This window comes from Dermacentor silvarum, chromosome 7 (genome assembly GCF_013339745.2).
Source record: "Dermacentor silvarum isolate Dsil-2018 chromosome 7, BIME_Dsil_1.4, whole genome shotgun sequence".
NCBI lineage: Eukaryota > Metazoa > Arthropoda > Arachnida > Ixodida > Ixodidae > Dermacentor > Dermacentor silvarum.
Window position 1 is genome coordinate 33167485 of NC_051160.1, and position 22223 is coordinate 33189707.

At 48.6% G+C, this 22223-nt stretch overlaps 1 protein-coding gene across 1 annotated transcript in view; it reads left to right on the top strand.

The window, feature by feature from the left end:
- LOC119457890 (uncharacterized) overlaps positions 1–22223 on the top strand; it is a 483998-nt gene that overhangs the window by 140017 nt on the left and 321758 nt on the right. The window contains 1 exon segment of the mRNA XM_049670508.1: positions 2406–2541. Coding sequence (XP_049526465.1) covers positions 2406–2541 — 136 coding nt within the window.

Consider the following 22223-nt stretch of genomic DNA (forward strand, 5'->3'; position numbering starts at 1 on the left):
TCACGAGCGCGTCTCGAAGCTTAGAAAAAAAACGGACCAAAAAATTTAAGGAACAAAAAAAAAGAATGATAGGAAGAGTGGAATAGAGAGAAAAAAAAAAGGAGGGGTTATAAGGGACCTCCTGACTCCGGAAGCAGCGAGCTCGACGTGGCGCCGAGCTTTACGCGTCTCTCGGCTCTGGCTTATTTATGGGCCACTAACTGGCCAGACGCGCGGGCTCAACCGGGGTCGGGGCTTCAACCGTGCGCATACCCCGCGCGAGCGTACACCCTGCAGGGGTCGAGCCCGAAGGGCTCGCTGCACCGGAGGTCTTGAGCCGGAAAGGGTCAATGCCTCGTTCCCTGCTTTATGTGCATTCCTAACTTTTTCTTCCCGCTCGTTCTTTTTTTTGTTTCCTTATTTTCGCGGGGCGAAAAAGTGTCCGTAGTCTTCGTACTGGCGACACGCGGCCTAGGGTGACCGTTCCGGCTCCCGGAGCGCAGTGGCACGAACACGATTTTGACCCCTCTGCGTAGATAGGAGCAGAGAGGTTTCTGGACAGCCCTTGAACTGTGGGGTTTTGGCGTCCAGAAACTCCATGGTGGGTTACGGGGTATATACCGTGTGGTGGAGGGCTTTGGAGTAATTTTGGACCACCTGGGGTTCATTAACGTGCGCCCAATGCATGGTACATGAGCGTGTTTTTTTTGTATACCGCCTGCGTCGGAATGCTACATAATAGTAATAATACTAATAATAAATAGAGTAGACTTTCTTTCTATGGGACACTGCGTGCGTGCGTCTGAACGACGTACATTTTGTTTTGAACGCATCAAACGTTCGACTGGCTATATGTCGATAATCCTTGGCATGGCCTCATGTACTTTTTGAAACAATACATGACCGGTCGCTTCGTAGTTGAATTTGATTCTTTACTACAGTGCCCCAAAACCGGCCTATTTTTTCTTCTAATTTGGTGCACCAGCTGCGCACATAAAAGGACGACGCAGTCGAAGCAGTAGACGCAATAAGACGACAAGAACAAAATAGATATAGCGCAGAGGAGTACTTCTGTACTATCTTTGAAAGTTAATTTATCAGATATGGAAGTGTCAGCTTTGTCACTATTACTCACGGTTGAGGATCACAGTCTTCTGAAATGCATGGAAGTTGGTGGCTGTGTGCCGCGGCACCTACGCTTCCGATTTTTTTTATTCCTTTTATTGCTACGATTATCACCATGCGCTGTCAACGCCTCCTAGATAGCACAAGGCCGGTGCACTTCGATCCATGACGTCGTGATACCTTGCCCGACTGCCATAGGATCTGATGGGGATGTTCCCGAGTAGGCCGCGACGGTTTCGACGTCACCGCTTTCGTCACGCCGGGCTTGAAAGTGGAAATTTCAGTCCAAATAGCGTGACGTCATAAAGCAGAGTGCACAGGCAACGCCTTCTAGATAGCAGGCATGTGCACTTTACTTTATGACGTCATGCTACTCGGACCAAAATTTCCATTGCCTAGCCCACCGTGACGAAAGCGGTGACGTCAAAATTGCCGCGGCCTACTCGGGAGCATCCCCATCAGATGCTATGGCAGTCGGGCAAGGTGTCATGACGTCATGGATCGAAGTGCACCGGCCTTGTGCTCTCTAGGAGGCGTTGGCACCGTCGCCGCGGCCTTACCCGGTCATCCGTTTCTGCGTGCATGCGGTCAAAGAAGGTTGAAGCCACCCTAGCCATGCCTCTTACACTGTGGCCAACACTCGGGAATGCGCGGTCTTTGCGCGATACCAGCCCAACTTTCTTAGTTTTGCTGTCAATGGGCAGCCATCGAAGAAACACAGCAGGCAAGGGTGTCGGTTACTTTCGCCTAGTGTTTGAGGGTGAGGCGCTCAGGCGCAACAACTGTACTGCCACCAATGTAGCATCATACGATTGACTGTTCCAAAGAAAGCACAATATTCGTGCCGGGCTTTCCTCTTCTTCCATGAGTACATTCGGCTACAGAAAAAAAAATACGCCGCAGTGAAGTGCGAACCCGCAATACAGGCACACCACCGACAGCAGCAGCGCTTTTCTGGACATTTATGCCTTTTGTAACAAACCTGTGATCGCCTTACGTTCATCTTTCGATGACCTTCTCATTTACTCTGTGCGATTCTCCTTACACCACTGCGCACGCGCATCAACGTGAGCCACGGAAGTCGATTACGTTCGCCGCCGCACACCCTTTCGAATCAAGGAAAAGTTGATAAAAGCTATCACTTTAAACATATAACGGCTGTCGCTGCAGCTATCACTGTCGGAATGCCAACGTTACCTTGAACGATAGATGCCCAATTATCGCGGCTCAAGTCTAGCACTGCGGCAGTATGAGTTGGTATTTCAGACTTACTCACAATCTTGTTCTCTTTTTCGTTGCAGGATGTCTACCCCTACGTCCAAGAATGGGGACCGTAACGAGCAGGCCTGCGGCTCGGGCGCCGAAAGCATCGAGCGCCAGGCGCAGTCTTGCGCCGAACAGAGCTGCCGCCCGCCGGCTAGGCCCAGCCTGGTGCAGGTGAGCACGCTTCTTTTCAGATCCGTGTGTCTCCTACTGTCTTCATTACCCTGCGATATCATTTTTTTTATCTTGTACGTTATTGCCTTCGCGCTGTCCAAATTGAAATACACTTGATTGGCATCTAGGCCTGATAGATAGATAGATAGATAGATAGATAGATAGATAGATAGATAGATAGATAGATAGATAGATAGATAGATAGATAGATAGATAGATAGATAGATAGATAGATAGATAGATAGATAGATAGATAGATAGATAGATAGATAGATAGATAGATAGATAGATAGATAGATAGATAGATAGATAGATAGATAGATAGATAGATAGATAGATAGATAGATAGATAGATAGATAGATAGATAGATAGATAGATAGATTCACCGGCTATTATGAATTGTGCGAAGCACTCACAGCCACAGCTGTTAAGCGCATTGAGATCCGTGTGGTTTCGTGCTTGACAGGCGAATATAAATATTCGCAGTGGCGCGAGAATATCGCGCTTTGGAATTTATATCGCTAGAATGAAGACAATGTGATGATTGATAAGAGATAAGGGGGAGCTACTCCGGCAGTGACGTGCGGCTATGCCAAAAAACAATTCTAGAAGAGCTATCACAGTAAAATATAGAACAAGATATACCTAGTCATCTTTGGCAGCTCTAAGTAATATACTTAATTACAACGTAATTTGCTCGAAGTTGTTGACGGCACGAAATCGACAAAATGGTGACGACGATGCGACACCTAAGGCTATTTCGGTATGACGACGACCATAACAGAATTGTTAGGCGCGCTTTGGGGCGACCTAAAGCCCCACAATTAGATTTGATCTAGACTGCGTCTTAACGAAAGCATTCTGCTCAAATCCTGTTCCCCAGAACATCGCTACGAAGCAACTAAAGGGATCACTGGCTTGCTAGCCCGCTGATAATGGCGAAGCGTATACACCAACTGACAGTGGATACATGGTAACTCAACCGAACGTTCGAAGCTGGCCACTTTACGGATTATGGCTTTGTATCGGCACACGTACCCACCTAAGCCGCTATCCAATCCTCTATGTGAGGCCAAGCTGGCGGTGGAGGTACACGCAAGATGTTCCAGTTTATTGGCGGACTCTCTCCTTAGCTTTCGTTTCGTCGACTCCACTCCCTTTGATGGCGATTCCCGGATCCCTTAGGTGAAAAACTGATTTGTACACGGAGATGCGAGCTCCTCGCTCTGTATCAGTTTCATCCGTATAGGTGCTTCTCTTACCGCGTGTTTTTTGTTTGTTTGTTTGCAAAGCAACTCCTGCTCAAGCACCTTTTTTACACGTCGCACCCCCCTAGACGCTTCTCGTTCAGCTTTTTGATGGCGGCTTCCGCCTTTGATTGCGGTACTACACTACTCGGCCGAAGTGCGGCTGACTACTGCTCTAGAAGAGAGAAAAATATCTGATTTCTTTATTTGTTTGTGGGCCGATGAAGAGTTGCGAAGTTGCGGATAGCACTATATAGCTGGGGCGCCCTGGAAATTCGCGCGAGTCAGCTCGAAGGCGTCGTCGGCAAACCGGAGGAGATGAAATTTGGACTTCAAAAGGGAGGACGGAGCGCGGCGAGCGAATTGCCGAGCGAATTGCCGAGCGAAAAGTGGCCCGCGTTTCGTCAGGCAAGCGGCGGCGAAGCCGGTAGCCGTATAAATTCGCGAAGAAAGCGCTTCGCGAGCAGGAAACGATCGAAAAAAAAAAAAAACTACCCACAACCATGCAACGGAGGAGTGCAAGAAAACAAGCAAAACAGTTCGCTAACGTTTTCGGTGGTTGCAATTTTTTTTCCTTGCCGTGAACCAACGGCTGGTATGTGTATAGAGTGCGTTCCCTGGAGACGTGGTTTTTACACCAGCGTATACGCGGCGTTCGAAGGAACGTGTTTATCTGGATTTCTGACCGTCACTTTGTCGTACATACCGCCGCGTTTTCACCTGACAGATTTTCGATTACCTTCGCGAATGTCTTTCCGGCTCCTGACTGCAAAACTGGCTGATACCGTATACAGTTGGCGCTTACTAATCTGTAACACGTGTTTCTTCGTCTTTCCATAAGATACTTCTTGTTCTCTCTTTTTTTATCATCTGTTGTGCAACTACGAGGAACGGACGACTTAGATTTCAAAGGACTGCTCAACAAGCTTTTTTAACACATGTTCACGTGACTAGGCTATGGTCTCGTGAAGGTTCGTGAAGGTAGTAAAAGTAAAAGAGAATGTTTCTCGCTGGAGATTGCGAGGAGTGGTGCAGCTATATGTGCAAGGCATGTAGCTTGCCGGGTCTTAGTTTTGGCCACACTTACGAAAATTGCGGTCGTCTTTAGCATAGTTCTTAGAAAACCTCCCTATAAGGCTTTCGTGGGCGCTTGTCAAGAGGAAGTGTCGCGTGAGCAGCTCCTATCTTTGTAAATGCATGGCAACGGAGAAGTCTAATTCAGAAGGACCGTCTGTTGGGCTTGTTGGTCTAACATAGTTACTTCCAGATAGATCGCCAAAAAAAGTACACATACATACGAAGAAGGCCCGACAGAGCGCTCGTCCACGTCAGTCGTGTCTTCTTCGTGTGTACATGTACTTTTTTTGCGCTGTGTCTGAAAGTAACGGAGCAATCGTTATGCTCGGCAACCACTGCACCAATTTTGATTATTTTTTTTGATTTTAATACACAAATTTAATGCTTACGGACTTCAGGGAGTAACATCAAAATTTAGTTCATATATTTTTTAGAAAAACTTTTGAGGAGGAGGAGGAGGAAAGAACTTTATTAAATATGTAAAAGGTTTAACTTTAGGTCTGGGTGGCGCCCTCAGTCTAGGGATCCACTGGCTCTAGCGGCTCGCTGAGCTTGGTCCAGAAGGGCCAGTTGGCTCTCCCGGTCCTCGCTTGCGAGCAGTGCCTCCCAGTGCCGTACGAAGTCTGTCAGCCTTAGAAGGGGTGAGTTGACATCTCCCGGCCTAGCCATACAGTACCACGTTATGTGAGCCAGCGTGGGTTTTGCTCCACACCACGGGCAGGTGTCTGGGTAATGCGCCGGGTGCATCTTGCATAAAAACTTTTGAAGATCGCAGAAATTAAAAAATATAAGAAAATAATATGCAAATCCAACGTACATGCTGGAGCCTATGTGAAGCGAAGCCTGAGTAAAGCGGTTAATTATTTTCTCTACAACTAACGTTGATGCCTACAATTTCGTTCACTTCCATGCTATGCAACGAGTAACCTCGTGGAATGTTTTCATGTCACAAGGATGAAAGTTGCGTATGGTGCTTGTTGAGGCAACAATAGGGATTACAGGCGCATGCACAGAAAGGTACGACCCATTTCAAGCAACATTTAGGGATTCTGCACCTCTGGTGTCGCAGTGGTACATGCCCCATTCTGGAGTATTGGGCCAAAAACGAGCACACACCCATGCAGTGGCACATACCTAATGGCTAACTCCGAGAATGTAAATTAAATGGGACAATTCGCTCAATATAATTCACCGTTCTATCAACAGATCGGTGTGCATTAGATACCCCTGCGAGCCGACGTTATATGTTCAATTGCAAACGTGACTTACAGCGCATGCGTAGACAAGTGCACAGAAAGAATGACGAATACAAGCGCTGACTTCCAAATTAATTTTCATTTCGACGTTCTTCGTCGGTCTTTCTGTGCCCTTGTCTACGCATGCGCTGTAAGTCACGTTTGCAAAGCAATATCAACTAACCCGTACCCAAACCCTGCTTTGTTATGTGTTCAAGTTTTATGAGGAAGTTCTTTTTTTTTCTTTTTTTTTCTTTTTTTACGCAGTACAGGAGTTGGGTGAACTTGGTCAGCGTGCAGGGGTTATACAGGGTGTTTTATTTTAGCTGCTACAATTTTTTAAAATTGGCTGTGGCAGAGATCACAATTCTCACCCTTGATCTAAACTACTCGATAAGGCGGTCATTACTTCCATGAGAAATCAAAACGCCTAATTGAATAATTATCATAATTATGGTAACTAACTTTTTAATGATTGAATTAATTGCGGCACATATTTCGAAATATGCATTATACCCGGTGAGTTCGCATGGCGTATCCACTTGGAACGAATTCTCAGGACTGAACCAGCTTCGAGATAATCATTTTCAAAGTGTCCGACGAAATGCATTGGCGTTCCAGATAGCTTTTTGCAAGAAAACGCTGTTTTATGCTTTGAAGCATTGCATAATTCGTTCGAAGTGGATACGCATTGGAAACTCACTGGCTATAGTTTCTAGATTGAAATATGTGTTATAATGTAATTCATGAAAAAAGTTAATGAGCATAATTATGATAATTATTCAATTAGACGTTTTAAGTTCTCGTGGAAGTAATGGCCGCGGGCAATTTTTAAAATTTTGGTGCAGCTAAAATAAAACACCCTGTACAAGTCACGCATGGGAGCGGGATGAGGGGGAATAAAAGATGGAGAGTAAAGAGAGAGAGAGCACACAGCACAGCACACACATCGTCAGTCACAGTCCGTCATCACTCTTGCATGGTACATGAGAGGTGCTTTCATGTAACCGTTGTATATATATATATATATCCGCAAGTATATCGGCCGAGATGGCGACCAACCCAGCAGCCAGGCAGCCATGCCGAACCCCGAAAACGAGGACAAAGAAAGCTTCGCTTTAGAACACACGCCAGTATCAAGTTTGCAACTACGTAACTGGGGAAAAAAAAAGATGATGTCATGACTCTGTTAGCTGACCATACTGGGACATGCAAAGCGCACCTAATTGTCGCGTTATACACCACTCGGTAGCGTACTCCTGATTTGACAGTAGGACTTACGCAAAACGCTCGTAAACATGGTAGCAATACCACCTAATCTCTAAACTCAAATATCAAATTTCTCCGCTTTACTATCTTGAACAAATGCAGGTCACACAACTGTGGCGTCTGTTTTGATATTGAGTTATAGATTTAGAACATAATGCTTCAGTTGGTTTTTCATGTTGCTAATTTCCGGCAATTTTAGTAAAACGATATGTTAACCTTTAAATTAATATTTGCTTCTCATAGTCCGCTGACTATAGCTTTCTCTCCTAAATTTAACAAATTTCATTCAGATAGGTTCAGTGCTTATATAATGAGAACATTTCTTCGTTTCACACGTATCTGAATAGAAAAATCGTAGTTGGCTCCCAGTTAAAGCTTCCTCTTAACCGCTGTCTTGCGGCACCTACAAAAAAAAATCCAGCGGGTATTTCAGTCTATCGCGTCGCGTTTTCAAGATCAAGAACTTCTTCACACATATCTGACCGAACTTATATTGCGTCTCTATCGACGTTTAATGAGAAATAGTTGAACTACCCTATTGACTTCCAAGCAAAAAAAAAATCTGGTTAAACGATTTGCGGCCTGTCGACACCTCAAAAGTTCCTCCGGATCGCTGCTATCGATCTTCCATTGATTGTAAGTGAGCGTTCATTGAACGCTCCGTTAACTTTCAACAAAGCGTCTCGTGACGGCTGCGAAGTGCCTACTTGCAGCAGCACTTCTTACACCTTACTCCAGTACAGCTTTTTTCTTTCTTTCTTTCTTTCTTTTTTTTTTTTCTCAGCTCACTTCACCATTGACGTGTGCCTCGGCCACCTCCGACAAGTTGTAGCAGCTTATACCGTGTTCAGGGTAGTCATTTGTTCCGATTTCTTTTTTTACACGTTTCCGGTGCTTCCGCGCTCTCTATACCTCAGGTTCCGCGTCTTTCGCCAATCATTTCCAGCTGTTGACTGCTTCTTGAATGGCAGGAAATCAAGCAAGAACACGTGGTCACGCGAAGAGGGAAGAAAAGAAATGAACGAGACACCAAAAAAAAAGAATAAAGAAAATGAAAGGATGAAACTGAAAGGAGCGTTCCATATTGGAACGTCTGGCCCAATGCGTGCCGGACGCTCAGGCGGACAGGTCCGGTACGTCGCTGTATGTCCTCCTTTTTTTTTTTTTTTTTCTTCTCGCGAGCCTTTCTTAGGTTTGACGGGAACTGGTCTCTCGCCCAGATGCCCGGGGGGGGGGCTCTCTTCCTGCCTCGCTTACGCCGTGGCATGCTTAAAATTACTTTTGATCATTTTTTTTTCATATACGTGTTGGCGTAACGTCGCTATACAACGGAGCATAGTTGAAGTAGCTGTGCCGTTTTTTTTTTTTTATGTATAGTGCTATTTCTTCAGCCCGATTTCACCGCTCTCTTTTATAACCTGGCCGACGAGCCAGCACACGTGTTTCGATTTCTGCTGAACGAAAATTTCTACTAAGCTTAAGAATAGCCCCATTTCCGACACCTGCTAATATAATTCATTTTTCGCTTGGTTTTGTTTACACTTCGTAGCTTCTTTAGTTTCTCTAGTCGTTGCTGAGGATAACGAATAATATTCTTTTTTTTTATCTCGGTCGTCCATTTTTTTCTATGCTTCTGATTATATGGGTCAAAGCCTGCCTGCCGAAAGGAAATAAATTATACTTTTTTTCTAGATTGCGGGTTGCTTCTACTTCTCATTATCTGGGCTCGACAACTTATTTAGCATACAACTTCCAAATCTTAGTACCCTCGTACCCTCAAAGTCGCCTCTAGCGAATCTAGCGTGAAATTTGCTATATAACATTTAAGTGGACTGCAATAAAACAATTAGAGCGAATAGATGTTTGAACAAAGGGTCCTTTAATGATAAGATTAGCTTTTCTGAGAAAAAAACTCAGTATCGAAGCTGGCTGAAGCTTACAAACACTAAAATCAATCAATCGATCGATTGATTGATCAACCAATCAATTGATCTATTTTATTGTAACACTAACGGTTAAAAAACGTTCAGCTTATTGGTCTATTCACACACAAGAGAAGTAGGCACACCCATATGCAGTGAGATGGACTGGACAAGGCTGTAACTGCAAAACCGGCTGTTTGCACACAACTCTTCAGTGTTCTTCTAGTTGCGTTCACGCACTAATTGCACCGAGTTAGAATGTTCCTAGAGAAGCAATAAACGCAAGAATATATTAGTTTATACTATAGGAACAATTGTTTTTCTAAAGGTATGTCCAACGTTCAGTGTCTGGCATGAGCAGTATCATCGGCTACATTTTTTAAATTCCCTGAGCGAGGAACAAAAGTCGGGAAGAATGGGGTTGCCGGTCTAGATTAGATTAAATAAAAAAAATAAAAGTAATCAATTCCACGTACGGAATAACGCTAACATTAAGCACCGTTATTAGAAGGGGGAACACAAATTAACGACACACAGAAGAGGACTGGACGAACGTTGTTAATTTGCGCTCATCTTATAATAGCTATACGTATATCAGCAACTATCCCAACAAGAAGTATTCATAAATCAGAGTATATGTGGGCATCGGAGCCGATAGACTGCAGGTGGCATCCACCTGTGCCAGACGTACGGCGCAAGTCGTACGTCTGGCACAGGTGGATGTCGTATGTCGGTGGAAGTCGTACGTTCAACGAGAAGGAGAAACGCGGCCGCCAACCAGACTGGCGCCGATGTGGTCGAAGTTCAGCCTAACGCCGGTTACAACGCTCGGTGCCGCCGCGACCACGCGGGCATTAAAAGCAAGATTATTCGAGGGGGCAGGATGCCTCCGCTGCCCAAGGAGGAGGCAAAGATCATCGTGCGGCCTAGGGGAGGTCTATGTATCAGCAAGGTGGGACCTACTGCGGTTGCCGACGCCATATGGCAGGCTGTGGGACTCGATTCGGCGACACGGGACACCAACACGATGTGTCCCAACTTTCAACAAAATATAATGGTGATCAGCACACCCAACAGAAACAACGCTGCACGCTATGTCGGTATCTCGGGCATCTCCGTCGCCGATCGACGCTTTGAGGTGAGCGCTTACGAGGCCGCCCCCCACTCCACGTGCAAGGGCGTCATCCGCGGCATCTCCCTCAGCGACGGGCCTGTGATGATCGACAAAAAGCTCGTCAATCCAAGAAACCCCACGGTGCTCGGCGCCAAAAGAATCAAGAACACCGGCACCGTGGTGGTTCTGTTCGACGGTTACAAGGTGCCCAATTTTGTCTCGTACGGCGGCATTATCGTCAAGTGCACTTTATTTCGCAAGCAAATGGACGTGTGTTACAGCTGCGGCAGACTCGGGCACCGCTCCGACGTCTGCCCTTCGCCCAACGAAGCCATCTGCAGGGGATGCGGAGAAGCAAACCCCGACGCTCAGCATAGGTGCGATCCCAAATGCAAGCTCTGCGGAGGCGACCACCTTACGGCCGCCCAGGAGTGTAAACAAAAATTCCAGATGCCGTATCTCGTCAGGCGCAGACGGAGGGAACGCTCCCGCGCCCTCAACGACGCGAATCAAGCCCGGCAAGCATCGCCTCAACGCCGATCTGGCCGCAGCCGCTCCCGGTCCAGGGAGAGATCCAGGTCTCGTGGACGCACCAGGAGCCGCACCGTCTCCAGGTCCAGGTCGGGATCCCGGGGGGTCCGATACAAATCTAGGTCCAGATCCGGTTCCAGGGGCCGCCAAGGTTCCAGAGCCCAGCCATCATCCGGACCTCAGTCCGCCTCCACAGGCTGCGGGAGGCAACCGACCCTCGTCTGGGCCGATCTGGTGCGTCCCAAGCCCGGCGCCAATACGGGGGCCGCTCCGGCACCTCGTAACGACCCGCCCCCAGAGCAAGCTAGGGACTCGGAAGTCATTCGCTTACGCAAAGAGAACGACGACCTCAAGAACACAATCAATAGGCTCGTTAAAGAAATGGCGGAGATCAAGAAACTTGTTTCGAATGCGTCGGGTAACGATGCGGCAGTCAGGGCCTCCGAGACTCCAATCCCAGCTCCGGTAGACGGTACTGCAACGTCCTCAAAACGCAGGGCAGTCGTAAATCAAACATGCGAATCGGGAGTGTTGTCCGCAGAAGTCAGCGAGATTAAGCAAACTCTCACTGCGCTGGCAGACAGCCTCAAACAGGTCGCCCCTAGCGTTACTTTCCTCACCGACAGCGTTCGCCAAATTCAGGTTGCGCTCGGGGACCCCAAAAGGGGCCTCGGAGCTCTCGCAGATCGCATTGACGCCATTGAAGCGCGAATGGCTTCATCCGCCACCGTCGTTCAACCGCTGCTGAGGGAAGCTAGACTTAAGTATCCCACCAGCGCTCCGACAGAAGGTCCCATTCTTTGTGCAGCCCTAACTGCCCCGTTAGGTGGTTGTCCGTCCGGTCAGCCCAATAATGGATAGATCAAAAGAGAGTTTTCGCATTTGGCAATGGAACTGCAGGGGGTATTCTAACAAGAAAGCCCCGCTGCAGCAGTTTTTCAGGCCTTTGGTGATCAAACCTCAGGTCATTGCTCTTCAGGAAACATTAGTCTCCGCTGCCTCGCTCCAGGGCTACAGGGCCGTGTCGGGCCGGCCTGGGGGGCGAGGCATTTGTACCTTGATCAATAAAAGGCTTACTCATCTCACCCACGACCTCAAGCTGGGGAGCGATAGAATCGAATATGTCATGGTTGAGATCCTGCTCGACGCGCCGCAGCGTAATCAGCGCAGAAACAGTGTCTTCGTTCTCAATATCTATAGCAACCCCAGGGACTCGCGCCAACAGTTCAAGACCATCCTCAAGAAAGCGACCGACCTGGCCGGCCCACGACCCTTGGTCGTCGTCGGCGACTTCAACGCCCCGTACGGCCTCTGGGGTTACGTCTACGACACTACCAAGGGGCGCAACCTGTGGCAAGACGCCAACGAGATGGACCTCACTCTGGTCACGGACAAAGCTTTTCCCACGCGTATCGGCAACTCCGTCACCCGGGACACGACACCCGACCTCGCCTTCGTCAAGAACGTCGAGGACGTGGGCTGGGAGAACACCGCCATGGAGTTTGGCAGTGACCACTACATTCTCGAGACCCACTTCAAGGTGGCTCGGAGTAGGGTCAGGGAATTCACATTCGTCGATTGGGACCATTTTCGCAACATTCGGGAAGAACCCGGGAGAGCCAGGGAAACCACCAGCCTCGAAGAATGGTGTGAATGCATCCGCAACGACGCTTCCGCGGCCACCAAGAAAGTGGAAACTGATCTCGACGTCGAGCGAATGGACAGCAGACTCGCCCATCTCATCGAGGCCAAAAACGCCCTGCTCCGTCGATGGAAGGGTCAAAGGCTCAATCGCAGACTCCGAAAGAAAATCTCGGAGCTCAACAAGGTCATCGATGACCACTGCAAAGCGCTATGCCAGCAGCAGTGGGACGAGCTCTGCGAATCCATTGACGGACAGATGCGCAATGGCAAGTCCTGGGGTATGCTGAAGCACCTTCTCGACGAAAGCGGCTCCAAGTCAAATCAGAAGCATGCGTTGGCCCGTGCCCTTCACGAAGCCACCAGGTCTCACACGGTTGATGTACTTGTCTCCAAGCTCATTCAGAAGTACCTGCCCATCCGGCGCGACGGGGATCCGGCGACACAACTCCCTGACTACCGAGGCCCTCCTCGCCCCGAGCTGGACGAAGACTTCTCCGTTGCCGAGGTCAGACAGGCCATCTTCGCGCTCAACCGCAAGTCTGCGCCGGGTCCGGACGGAGTCACCAACAGAATGTTGAGAAACCTCGACGACCCGTCGATTGTCTTTCTCACCGAGAAGATCAACGAGTCCTGGAAGACCGGCGTGGTTCCTGCAGAATGGAAGTCGGCCTGCACGGTGCTGATTCCCAAGCCCGGCAAGGCCCCGAACATCGAGAACCTGAGGCCGATTTCTCTAACCTCCTGCGTCGGCAAGGTCATGGAGCGCGTCGTCCTCAACAGACTCAACGGGTACCTCGAAGACAACGACGTTTACACGTACAACATGATCGGGTTCCGCGCCGGACTCTCGACGCAGGATGCAATGAAACTAATCAAGCATCAGATCGTGGACGGCCGTTCCAGAGACGTCAAGGCTCGGCTCGGTCTGGACCTCGAGAAGGCTTTCGACAACGTGCTCCACGCCTTTATCGTCAAGACCATTTCACACCTAGGTCTCGGTTCCAGATTCCACAGCTACGTAAGCTCTTTTTTAACGGACAGGAAGGCCAATCTTCGCATTGGAGACTTCCGCTCCGAAGATGTGCCCCTCGGAGCACGGGGCACTCCTCAGGGCGCCGTAATCTCCCCCACACTATTTAACATCTGTATGATTGGTCTTTCCGAGAGGTTGGCATGCGTTGAAGACGTCAAGCACACCATCTACGCCGACGACATTACCATCTGGTGCGCCGGGGGATGCGAGGGCAGAGTCGAAGAAGCCATGCAGGAGGCGATCGACGTGATCGAGGAGTATCTCCGCCCCACCGGACTTCGGTGCTCCCCCGCCAAGTCGGAGCTTCTGCTTTACAGAAAAGAGAAGGGAAGAAGACCGAACGATTGGAAGCCAGTCTCCGAAAGCAACATCTGTCTTCACACTTGTGATGGAGGGGTGATACCGAGGGTCGACGTCATTCGAGTCCTGGGCATGTTTGTCAAATTCAACGGCGGGAACGGAACGGCTCTCCGCAAGATCATCGCAAAGACGGACAACGCCTTCCGCCTCGTTCGCAGAATCGCAAACAGACACAGAGGCATGAAGGAAGCCAATCTCCTCACCCTTATCAACGCCTTCGTATTATGCCACTTCACGTACACGATTTCTATGCACAACTGGCTCAGAGCGGAGCGAGACAAGCTCAATGCTCTCATCCGCAAAGTAGTCAAAAGGGCTCTCGGGCTACCCATTAGGACCCATACCGAAGATCTCCTCAAGCTGGGGGTACACAACACCGCCGAGGAGATTGCCGAAGCCCAAGAACGTGCGCAACTCGCTCGCCTGACCACCACAGCGGCAGGTAAACGCATCCTCGAGGAGCTCGGTTACCCTCCTGTGGTATCTTCGAGGGTCAGTACCCCGATCCCTAGGTGCATTCGAGATAAGTTCGAAGTGGCCCCCGTGCCTCGAAACGTCCATCCCGTCCACAACGAGGGCAGACGCAAGGCGAGAGCAGTAGCAATTCTGAAACAGATCTATCAACAAGGCATCAGAGCACGCTTCGTCGACGCCGCGGAGTACAGCGATGGAAAGACCTTTGCCGTCGTCGTGGTCGACTCCAGCGGCAAGCTTTCCAATAGCGCTTCAATTCGCACTTCAGACCCCGAAGTCGCCGAGCAAGCCGCCATCGCCCTCGCCCTGCTAGACGGTCGTGGGTCTGAGATCTACAGCGATTCCAAAACGGCAGTTTGGGCTTTTCAGAAGGGTCGCATCGCCGAGCAGGCTGCTCGTCTTCTTAGCGTCTCCAATCCGGATGCTCTCACGCATCATTCGATTCACTGGTTTCCCGCTCACGTAGGGTCAGTCGAGGGTGCTCCCCCGAACCTCAATGAGTCTGCTCACGAGGCTGCGCGCGACCTCACCGACCGCGCTTCCTCTGTAAGGAGAGCCGACACCCCTCCCCCCTACGGCCACAGGGATGCTCCCGCTACTCACAACAAGGTGACAAAATTTTTCTACATGTCCAGAAGGGTCTTTCCACCCCCTCACCCCAAATTGAATAGGGCGCAAGCTGTTTCGCTTAGACTTTTACAGACCGGCACATATCCGTGTCTGGCCGTTCTGCACGAAGTTTACCCTGACGTATATCGCGACGACGCCTGCCCATCCTGTGGGCAGACCTCCACTCTAGCACACATGCTCTGGGAGTGCGGGTCGAGATACCCCAAGTTCAGCAAGGATGAGTGGGACTCGCTTCTGCGTAGCCCCGCTCTAGACAAGCAAATCCTGGCTGTCCGGTGTGCCCGCGACCGGGCTGGTGGGCTAGACCTGCCGGTCCCGACGTGGGACTAGCCGGGTGCGCGATGAGTTCGCGTCCTCGCCGGACCTGTAATAAAAGTTATTTCACTCACTCACTCACTCACTCATGTCGACAACAGCCGCACGGAAGAAACCGCAGTTGTACGTCTTGCTCAACTTTACGACTGCAGTCTTTCCTCTGAGGTATACGTACGGCCTTGGTATTACGCTTTTGTCGTTCAATATACACTGTATTTGGGAGCTTGCAGGTACACATTAAAGTGGTAGTGACTGCTACTGCACCGCAGGATGTTATTAGGCATTGCACTGTCAGTTTCTCCTGCATGGTAGTCGAGCTTGAAGCAGCTTATATTGCTTTGTTTCTTGACCTTCTCCATGTTTCATAATAGTAAGATAAAGGCAGCATGCTGCAATGCAGGCGTACGTTGTATCTCCACGAGTGCTTTGCGTGACGTCAGAGTCTCGCATGTCTAGGCGCCTTAAATCAGAGGTACGAGCCAGTTGGCATTGGCAGGATAAAAACTATACGTGTGATTGTGGCCTTATGGCTACAGCATCGGGCCGCTGTGCTGGTGCACAGAGGTTCGATCCAATCATCGGGCAGGTAATTCAATTTTTCTTTAAAGCATTAGCTATTTGGCAAGACAGCATCCGCACCCAGGAGTCACGGTCATGAAATTGAGGAATTGTTCGCGAAGAGAGGCTTCGCTTTAAGAACGCCACGTTGCCGGCCTAGTGCTTCGAGAACGTACAGACGTGGTCGGCTCACCTACGGCACCGAAGCCTACGTCAATGCGCACAGGAGCTAGAGCATTCTCAAGTAATACACACCACAGCGTGACGTAATAGTTCAGCGGAAATCCGCTAGGTGGAGATAAGTAATTAAAGGAAACCTTTAACACCACAGCGTGTACGCGCAACGTAGGGTTAATGAGCATGCCAACACGCAACATTTGGCTATGGAATTAAAAGCTGCTATGTGTTTCAGTAGCCTTTGCGACCCACACATTTTTGTTTTCATTTTTTAAATAAAATTAGAAGCGGCCACGCCTAAACACAGCAGACATTCACATTTGTCTTGGCACCCGCACCGCGTAAACATGTAGAGCCGAATGTATACATATACCACGCTCGTCTGCGCACCAACTACGTTTTCTTCCGAAAGCCGAAGCCCTGTTCCGCTTTGCCTACGCAAAGTCCCCTAAATAATGCAGCCCCAAAATACCACAGGCTGTTTACCGTCTCTTCTCACGTGTACTGAATGCTATACTTCTGCAAAGAATAACACAACTAGGACGAAAGCGGACACGGAAGTCTTTTCATCTTTAATCGATCTTGCCGTCTTTGAAAGCACTTTTGGTGGCATTATTCATCGGAGCGCGGCTTCGGCTTCGGAGACCGCATTGCCGCTGCCGGAGCCGTAGCTCTCTCTCGGTGATGAATAATCCAGTGCAGAACTTTGTCTTATACGTGGACCTCTTTGCGTGCCGCAGTATCGCGTTGCCTTCGCTGTAATCTGACGTGAAAAGTTGTACTCATTCAACTCTCACGTGCACTTTTCGGTATGAACCCTATGGAGTGACTTTGCGACACAGCGCTCGTGAGCAGAGCTTCGGGGTTTAGAAACGTTTCGAAGATAGCAACGCATGGCTTAAACTTTGAACATGTTGCGGTGTAACTTGTATCGAGACAAGGGCGTCTTCGTGCATATGCAATGCTAAGCTAGGCAACGTATTTATGAATGTACGTATTTTCCCGTTTTTATAAGCAAGTGGCACTCTTTGCCGTAAAGGTGCGTGAGACTGTTTTGCATTGGCTAAGTCCTTTCCCCAGCACCGGGTAGCCAACCGGTACTTACACTGGCTAGCCTCTCTGTGTTTCCTGCCCTCTTCTCTCTCTCCCTCTATCTCTTATGCATTGGGTATATTTTCCGAAGTCTTAAGGTAGCTTCGAGATAGAGGGAGATATATGAAGGCGAATTAAAGACAGGGAGATGAACTAGAGGATATCTCCGGTTAGGTACCATTACCGGCGAAGGGGGTGCGAAAGATGAGAGAAAAAGAAGAAAAAGGAACTCAAAGCAGAACTGTTTCTCCGGGCGCTGTCACACAGTCTGCGAAGGCGTTCCACAGTCACAAACAGTGGCAACGTCCCACTAATACATTCTACGTCACACTGCACCGTCGAAACTTGTCACACAGTCCGGCATCTCTTAAATAACTGAGCAGCGCCTTCATAGCGGATTTTCGTGTAATACGTTTTCCAATAATTTTAATTTCTGCCAGTTGGTGCTTGTCCAGTAGGTCCATATCGTGACTAAGATGGGGACTGGTCTTTGCGGTTGGAAACGAGGGCACTCGCAAAGAAGGTGTGCTATCGATTTCCTTGCACCCGCAGAAGTCGCGAAGAGGCCGTTCCGATCAGAAAGGAGTACACATTTGAAAATGCTACTCCGACCCACAGATACGGCTCGAAGGGTGCATTCACGTCGTGATCGAAGGTCGAACGGAATACGGAGCTGTAAATTAGGGTCCAGGGTATATGAAAGCTTGCGCTTGTAAAATCGGATGAATTCCATTGATCCAATGTTAGGTCGCACGCAAGCGCGGAAAGTTTCTATTCGGCTCTCGAAAGTGGAATGAAAACGTTATTAAAAACTTGCAGGGGCAATATGCGCTTAAATGCAGTGCGGGGCGTTTTGTTATACATGCTTTTATGACACCTGGATCCTTGGTTTTCGTAATTTCGGCTACTTAAAGTTTAGAGAGGACATTACTTTCCGCCTAGTATTAGCAATATTCGGGACTTGAGGGAAGCGAGGCTTTCACTAGAGTAGGTAAACTTGCTTTCTGGGTGTGCCTGACGGATCCCTATACGTTTCCTACAACTGGAGCTAAGAAGTTGGGTAACAGCGGGCTACCAAGTCAGCTGGGTAATATTTCTAGTCATAAACAGGAAATCACTTCACGAGGCAGGCAGAGAGATAATTTTGCAAAATATTTTACAGATCACTTTACAAAGTCACTTTACTCTGTGTCCGATACGTCAGCGCATGTAACACGTTTTATTGCGGCATTTCAAAGGTCGGCAATTTCCCTGGATGTACTTAACGTGTTGCGTGAGGAGTCACCAGAACATGGAGCGGAGGTGTTCTGGGTGGATCTCAACAGGTAGAGAGTGCTACCTTGGTTTCGGAAGGAAGCTGAAATTCCTTATTTAAACGCCCGCTAGCAGAAAGTGGCGATAATAGATTACGATGCTGCGACAAAGACACTGCGTTGTGTCAACGTCTTCGCTCCAAGCTCCACTTTAATCATGCAAGCTTCGGATGACGAGGCTAAGAAAGCAGCTTGAAGTTTGCTGTACGTTTTTTATACACCGTTATATTCAGGCCGAAAAAGAGATTAAGAACAAGAAAAGACAAGATATCGAAACACGCAGCTTCTGGCCAAAACAGGAGAAAGAAAACGAAAAACTGCAACAACAACGATAGAAAGGTAGATAAGAACGAAGACTCGATGCAAGTTTTAGGGCGCCCTGCAGTTAATACGCTAGTACGCATGCGCAGAACTTGCGTGTCTTCCTGGGACCTGCGCGAGCCTCGTAATCTGCCTTAGGCGCACTCGTTTCGTCTCGCTGGCGGATGCTCAGGAACGCGTACATAATTGACCGCCCGAGACCCGGCGTTGTGTTTTCCAGCCAGATCGCGGAAGCACGGAAGAGACGCCTGGAATGGCCAGGTGAGAGTGGTCGCGCCCTGTGGAAAAGTGCCTACGAAGGGCGCCACTTTTGGCTTCCCCGAAATCGACGAAACGTGTCGATATGCTTCCTTCCTGTCCGTCCGCTAAGGAAATGACGTGCTTACGCAGAAGTTGAAAGCGATTTGGCCCCGTATTCATGCACGAAAAAAAAACATATTTACGCTAGACATGCCCGCAAATGCAAATTCCAGTCAATCGGGACACTGGACGTAGTATTAGCAAAAGTTGCCAACCAATATCAATTATCAATTACCAACGAAAACCTTTCTAAATTTGTCCCCCTGAAGATTTCAAAAATCGTCCGAATCTGGGACAAAGAATAGATTTTCCTTGATGAGAGCCGTTTGCTTTTGGCCAGTCACCACCGCTAAATATATGTCCGTAACCACGATTGGGTGACATCTTCTCTTATGAACACTTGTAGCGCAAGAAATGTTTTGCGTGTACTAAAATATGTTTGAGATCATGTACGATTGGATGACGTCTGCTCTTACGATAGAGATGTGTCGTAAAAGAGCTTCGCCCAGACGTTGTGATTTTTGGACGCAGTTCTAGCGAAGGTTTCCTTTTTTTTTCTATGCTCGCACGAAGGAACAGTGGCGTGAAGTCATTGCGATAGCGGAAGGCTTCCGAAGCGGGCCGCGCCTCTTTTTCGACAATGACTTCTTTGCGTTGTACGCAACGTTAAGTCTGCGGCAGTGTACGCTTGTTGTGGACTCTTAAATACATGCGCAGGCGCCGCCAAACTCGGAGTCCCGTGTTGCGGGGTGCGAAACCCCGCGCTATCCGGCAAGCGCCATAATTGTGCAACCGAGCACAATGGTCAGCGCGTTCAGCTCTGAGCTGCACAGTGCCGTATGGGCATCTGTTGGAATCCCAGTGGTGTGGTGGTGAAAAAGCAATGTGTCGCATTAATCCGATACCACTATAGCCGGACTTCAACCACTTCGGAGGTATATAACAGAAGACGTGCACCGATCCTGGGGGTAGTGCAATAGTAAAAACTTGGCATCTGTCATGTTATTCTGGGTCGTCCAATAATCGCTCTGCTGCAAAGTATGGTGCCAGAAGATGAACAATTTTAGAGCATATAAATAACCGCACCACGAAAGCTTCGCGTCACATAAGATTCCACCGCGTGCGTTGAATATGACGTCATTGTATCGATGTAAAAATATATTTGTCAATCTTTTAAGAATGCTATCGCATGCTTTTACAATTAAGCGGTAGGTAAATGCTGCCCGCGTATTTCGGTCGTTCTGTGGTGTTCGTGAAGTTTAGCATGAAGAGGTCGCCTAAAGACAACGACGTGAATAGGGTGGTCATCGTCGTCAGCGCAACGGAAAGGACGGTTATAACACGTTTTTTCAACGCCCGATCCATGGCCGATCCCCCAGAGTGGGTTGCGCCATTTCATTGGGCAACAAAAACAAGAACAAGGATGGACCGGCGGTTGCAGGAAATCACCTTTCTGCTATCTCACCCTAAAGACTAAGATATTTTTGATCGTTTATTCTTAGTTCTGTAGCTACATTTGTAATAAGCCGACGTGTCAAATTTGTGACGCATGAAAGACCATGCTATTTTTGTGGAACTTCAATATTTTCGTTCCTCCAATTTAAACGGGACACCGAGCACTTCTGCACGACCCACGAGCTTTTGTGTTAAGCCATTGAGGCTCACATTTCAGAGACATCGCCTGGTTTCTTAGATCCCCGGAAATGTGTTTATTTGTTGATTGGTTTCAGTTAAAGAAATGGCCGAGGGAGTCGGCCCGGCGGTAAGCGGACTAGCTTCAGCTAACGCGAACACCTCGTTTCGGTGCAGCCGCAACCGTGTCTTCGAACGCGAAAATCGATAGCCGCCTTTCGTCTCAGAAGATTAAGAGATTAACTCGTCGGAAAAGAGGTAGCAATAAGCGTTAATCGAAGGGCTGTTCTTGCGCATCGGTAAGTGCAGTTTTTTTTCGTGAAACGAACAACAAACACTGTCCCACGGCAGACCGGAAACCCGAGGAGAGGACATAAGGCCCAGCGCTGCTTAAATGCCGTCACAGGAAAGCAACACAAAGGCGTCTGTTAGCGCGTGTATGCTTCGTACGTGTGTGCGTCTTTGTGCGCGATTTTTTTGTATGCGCTAACCTTACAAACTACCTGATGAGACGCGGGGATGAATAGCAAGTAAACGCGAGAGCTAATTTGCAAACGCAGCTGTGGCTGCTTTTTGTTACTTGATAAGTTATTTGAGTCAAGCCAGACGCCAAGCGCGCAGCCAAGCTGTTTCTTCGGAGGTGCAAAATGGCATGCATAAACTTCAGTGACTTGAGGCGGATGCAAGCACAATGGTAGGCTTAGGGAAGTAGCAAGGTTGACGGCACAAACCTCTCAGCTTATTCTGTATCGGATTCTGTAGCCACGAGGCTAGCCAAGCACGCAAGAAGGCTATTCTCACAGGAGCAGTAGATCTGCCTCATTAGCGTCACTGAGTGATAAACAAGAAAGTATGAGTTAAAGATAAATGCAAGCTCGGTAAATATACATGCTATCTGCCGGTAATTCTTTGTTTCTCTCTGATTCCCGCTAAGCTGTTAGCCAAGCCCTTTTCTGCCTTTCCCGAAACGTGTCTGAAGTGTGATCCCATCACACCGACTCGGTGGCAGCTAGAAATGCTGTGAAGTCCAACAATGAAAGATTATTGGGCAAGTGTCTATGCAGTAGCGTTTCGTTTAGTTCTTTCCTCCCGTTTATTGATGAAGCCAAGCAGTTAGCCTAGACCAAAGCCGAGCCATATTCTTTACCTAAACTCGTCGGAAGTGGACTCAACTAGTCTGACTGTGTGGCAGTGAGAAACTCTATAATGACCAGCAAGAGAATGTTCTAGCGAATGCGTGCACATAGTAGTGTCTGTTTAAGCCTCTTCTTGTGTCATTTGCTGCTCACGCCAAGCCGCTAGCTCAGCCCGAAGCCAAGCCATTTGTTTTTTGCCTTTCTCGAGATGCGTTGGAAAGTTGCTCCCATTAGGCCTCTTGTGTGGCAGTTTAAACAATCTATTAAGACCAACAAGGAAAGGGTCTTGTGCAGGAAATGC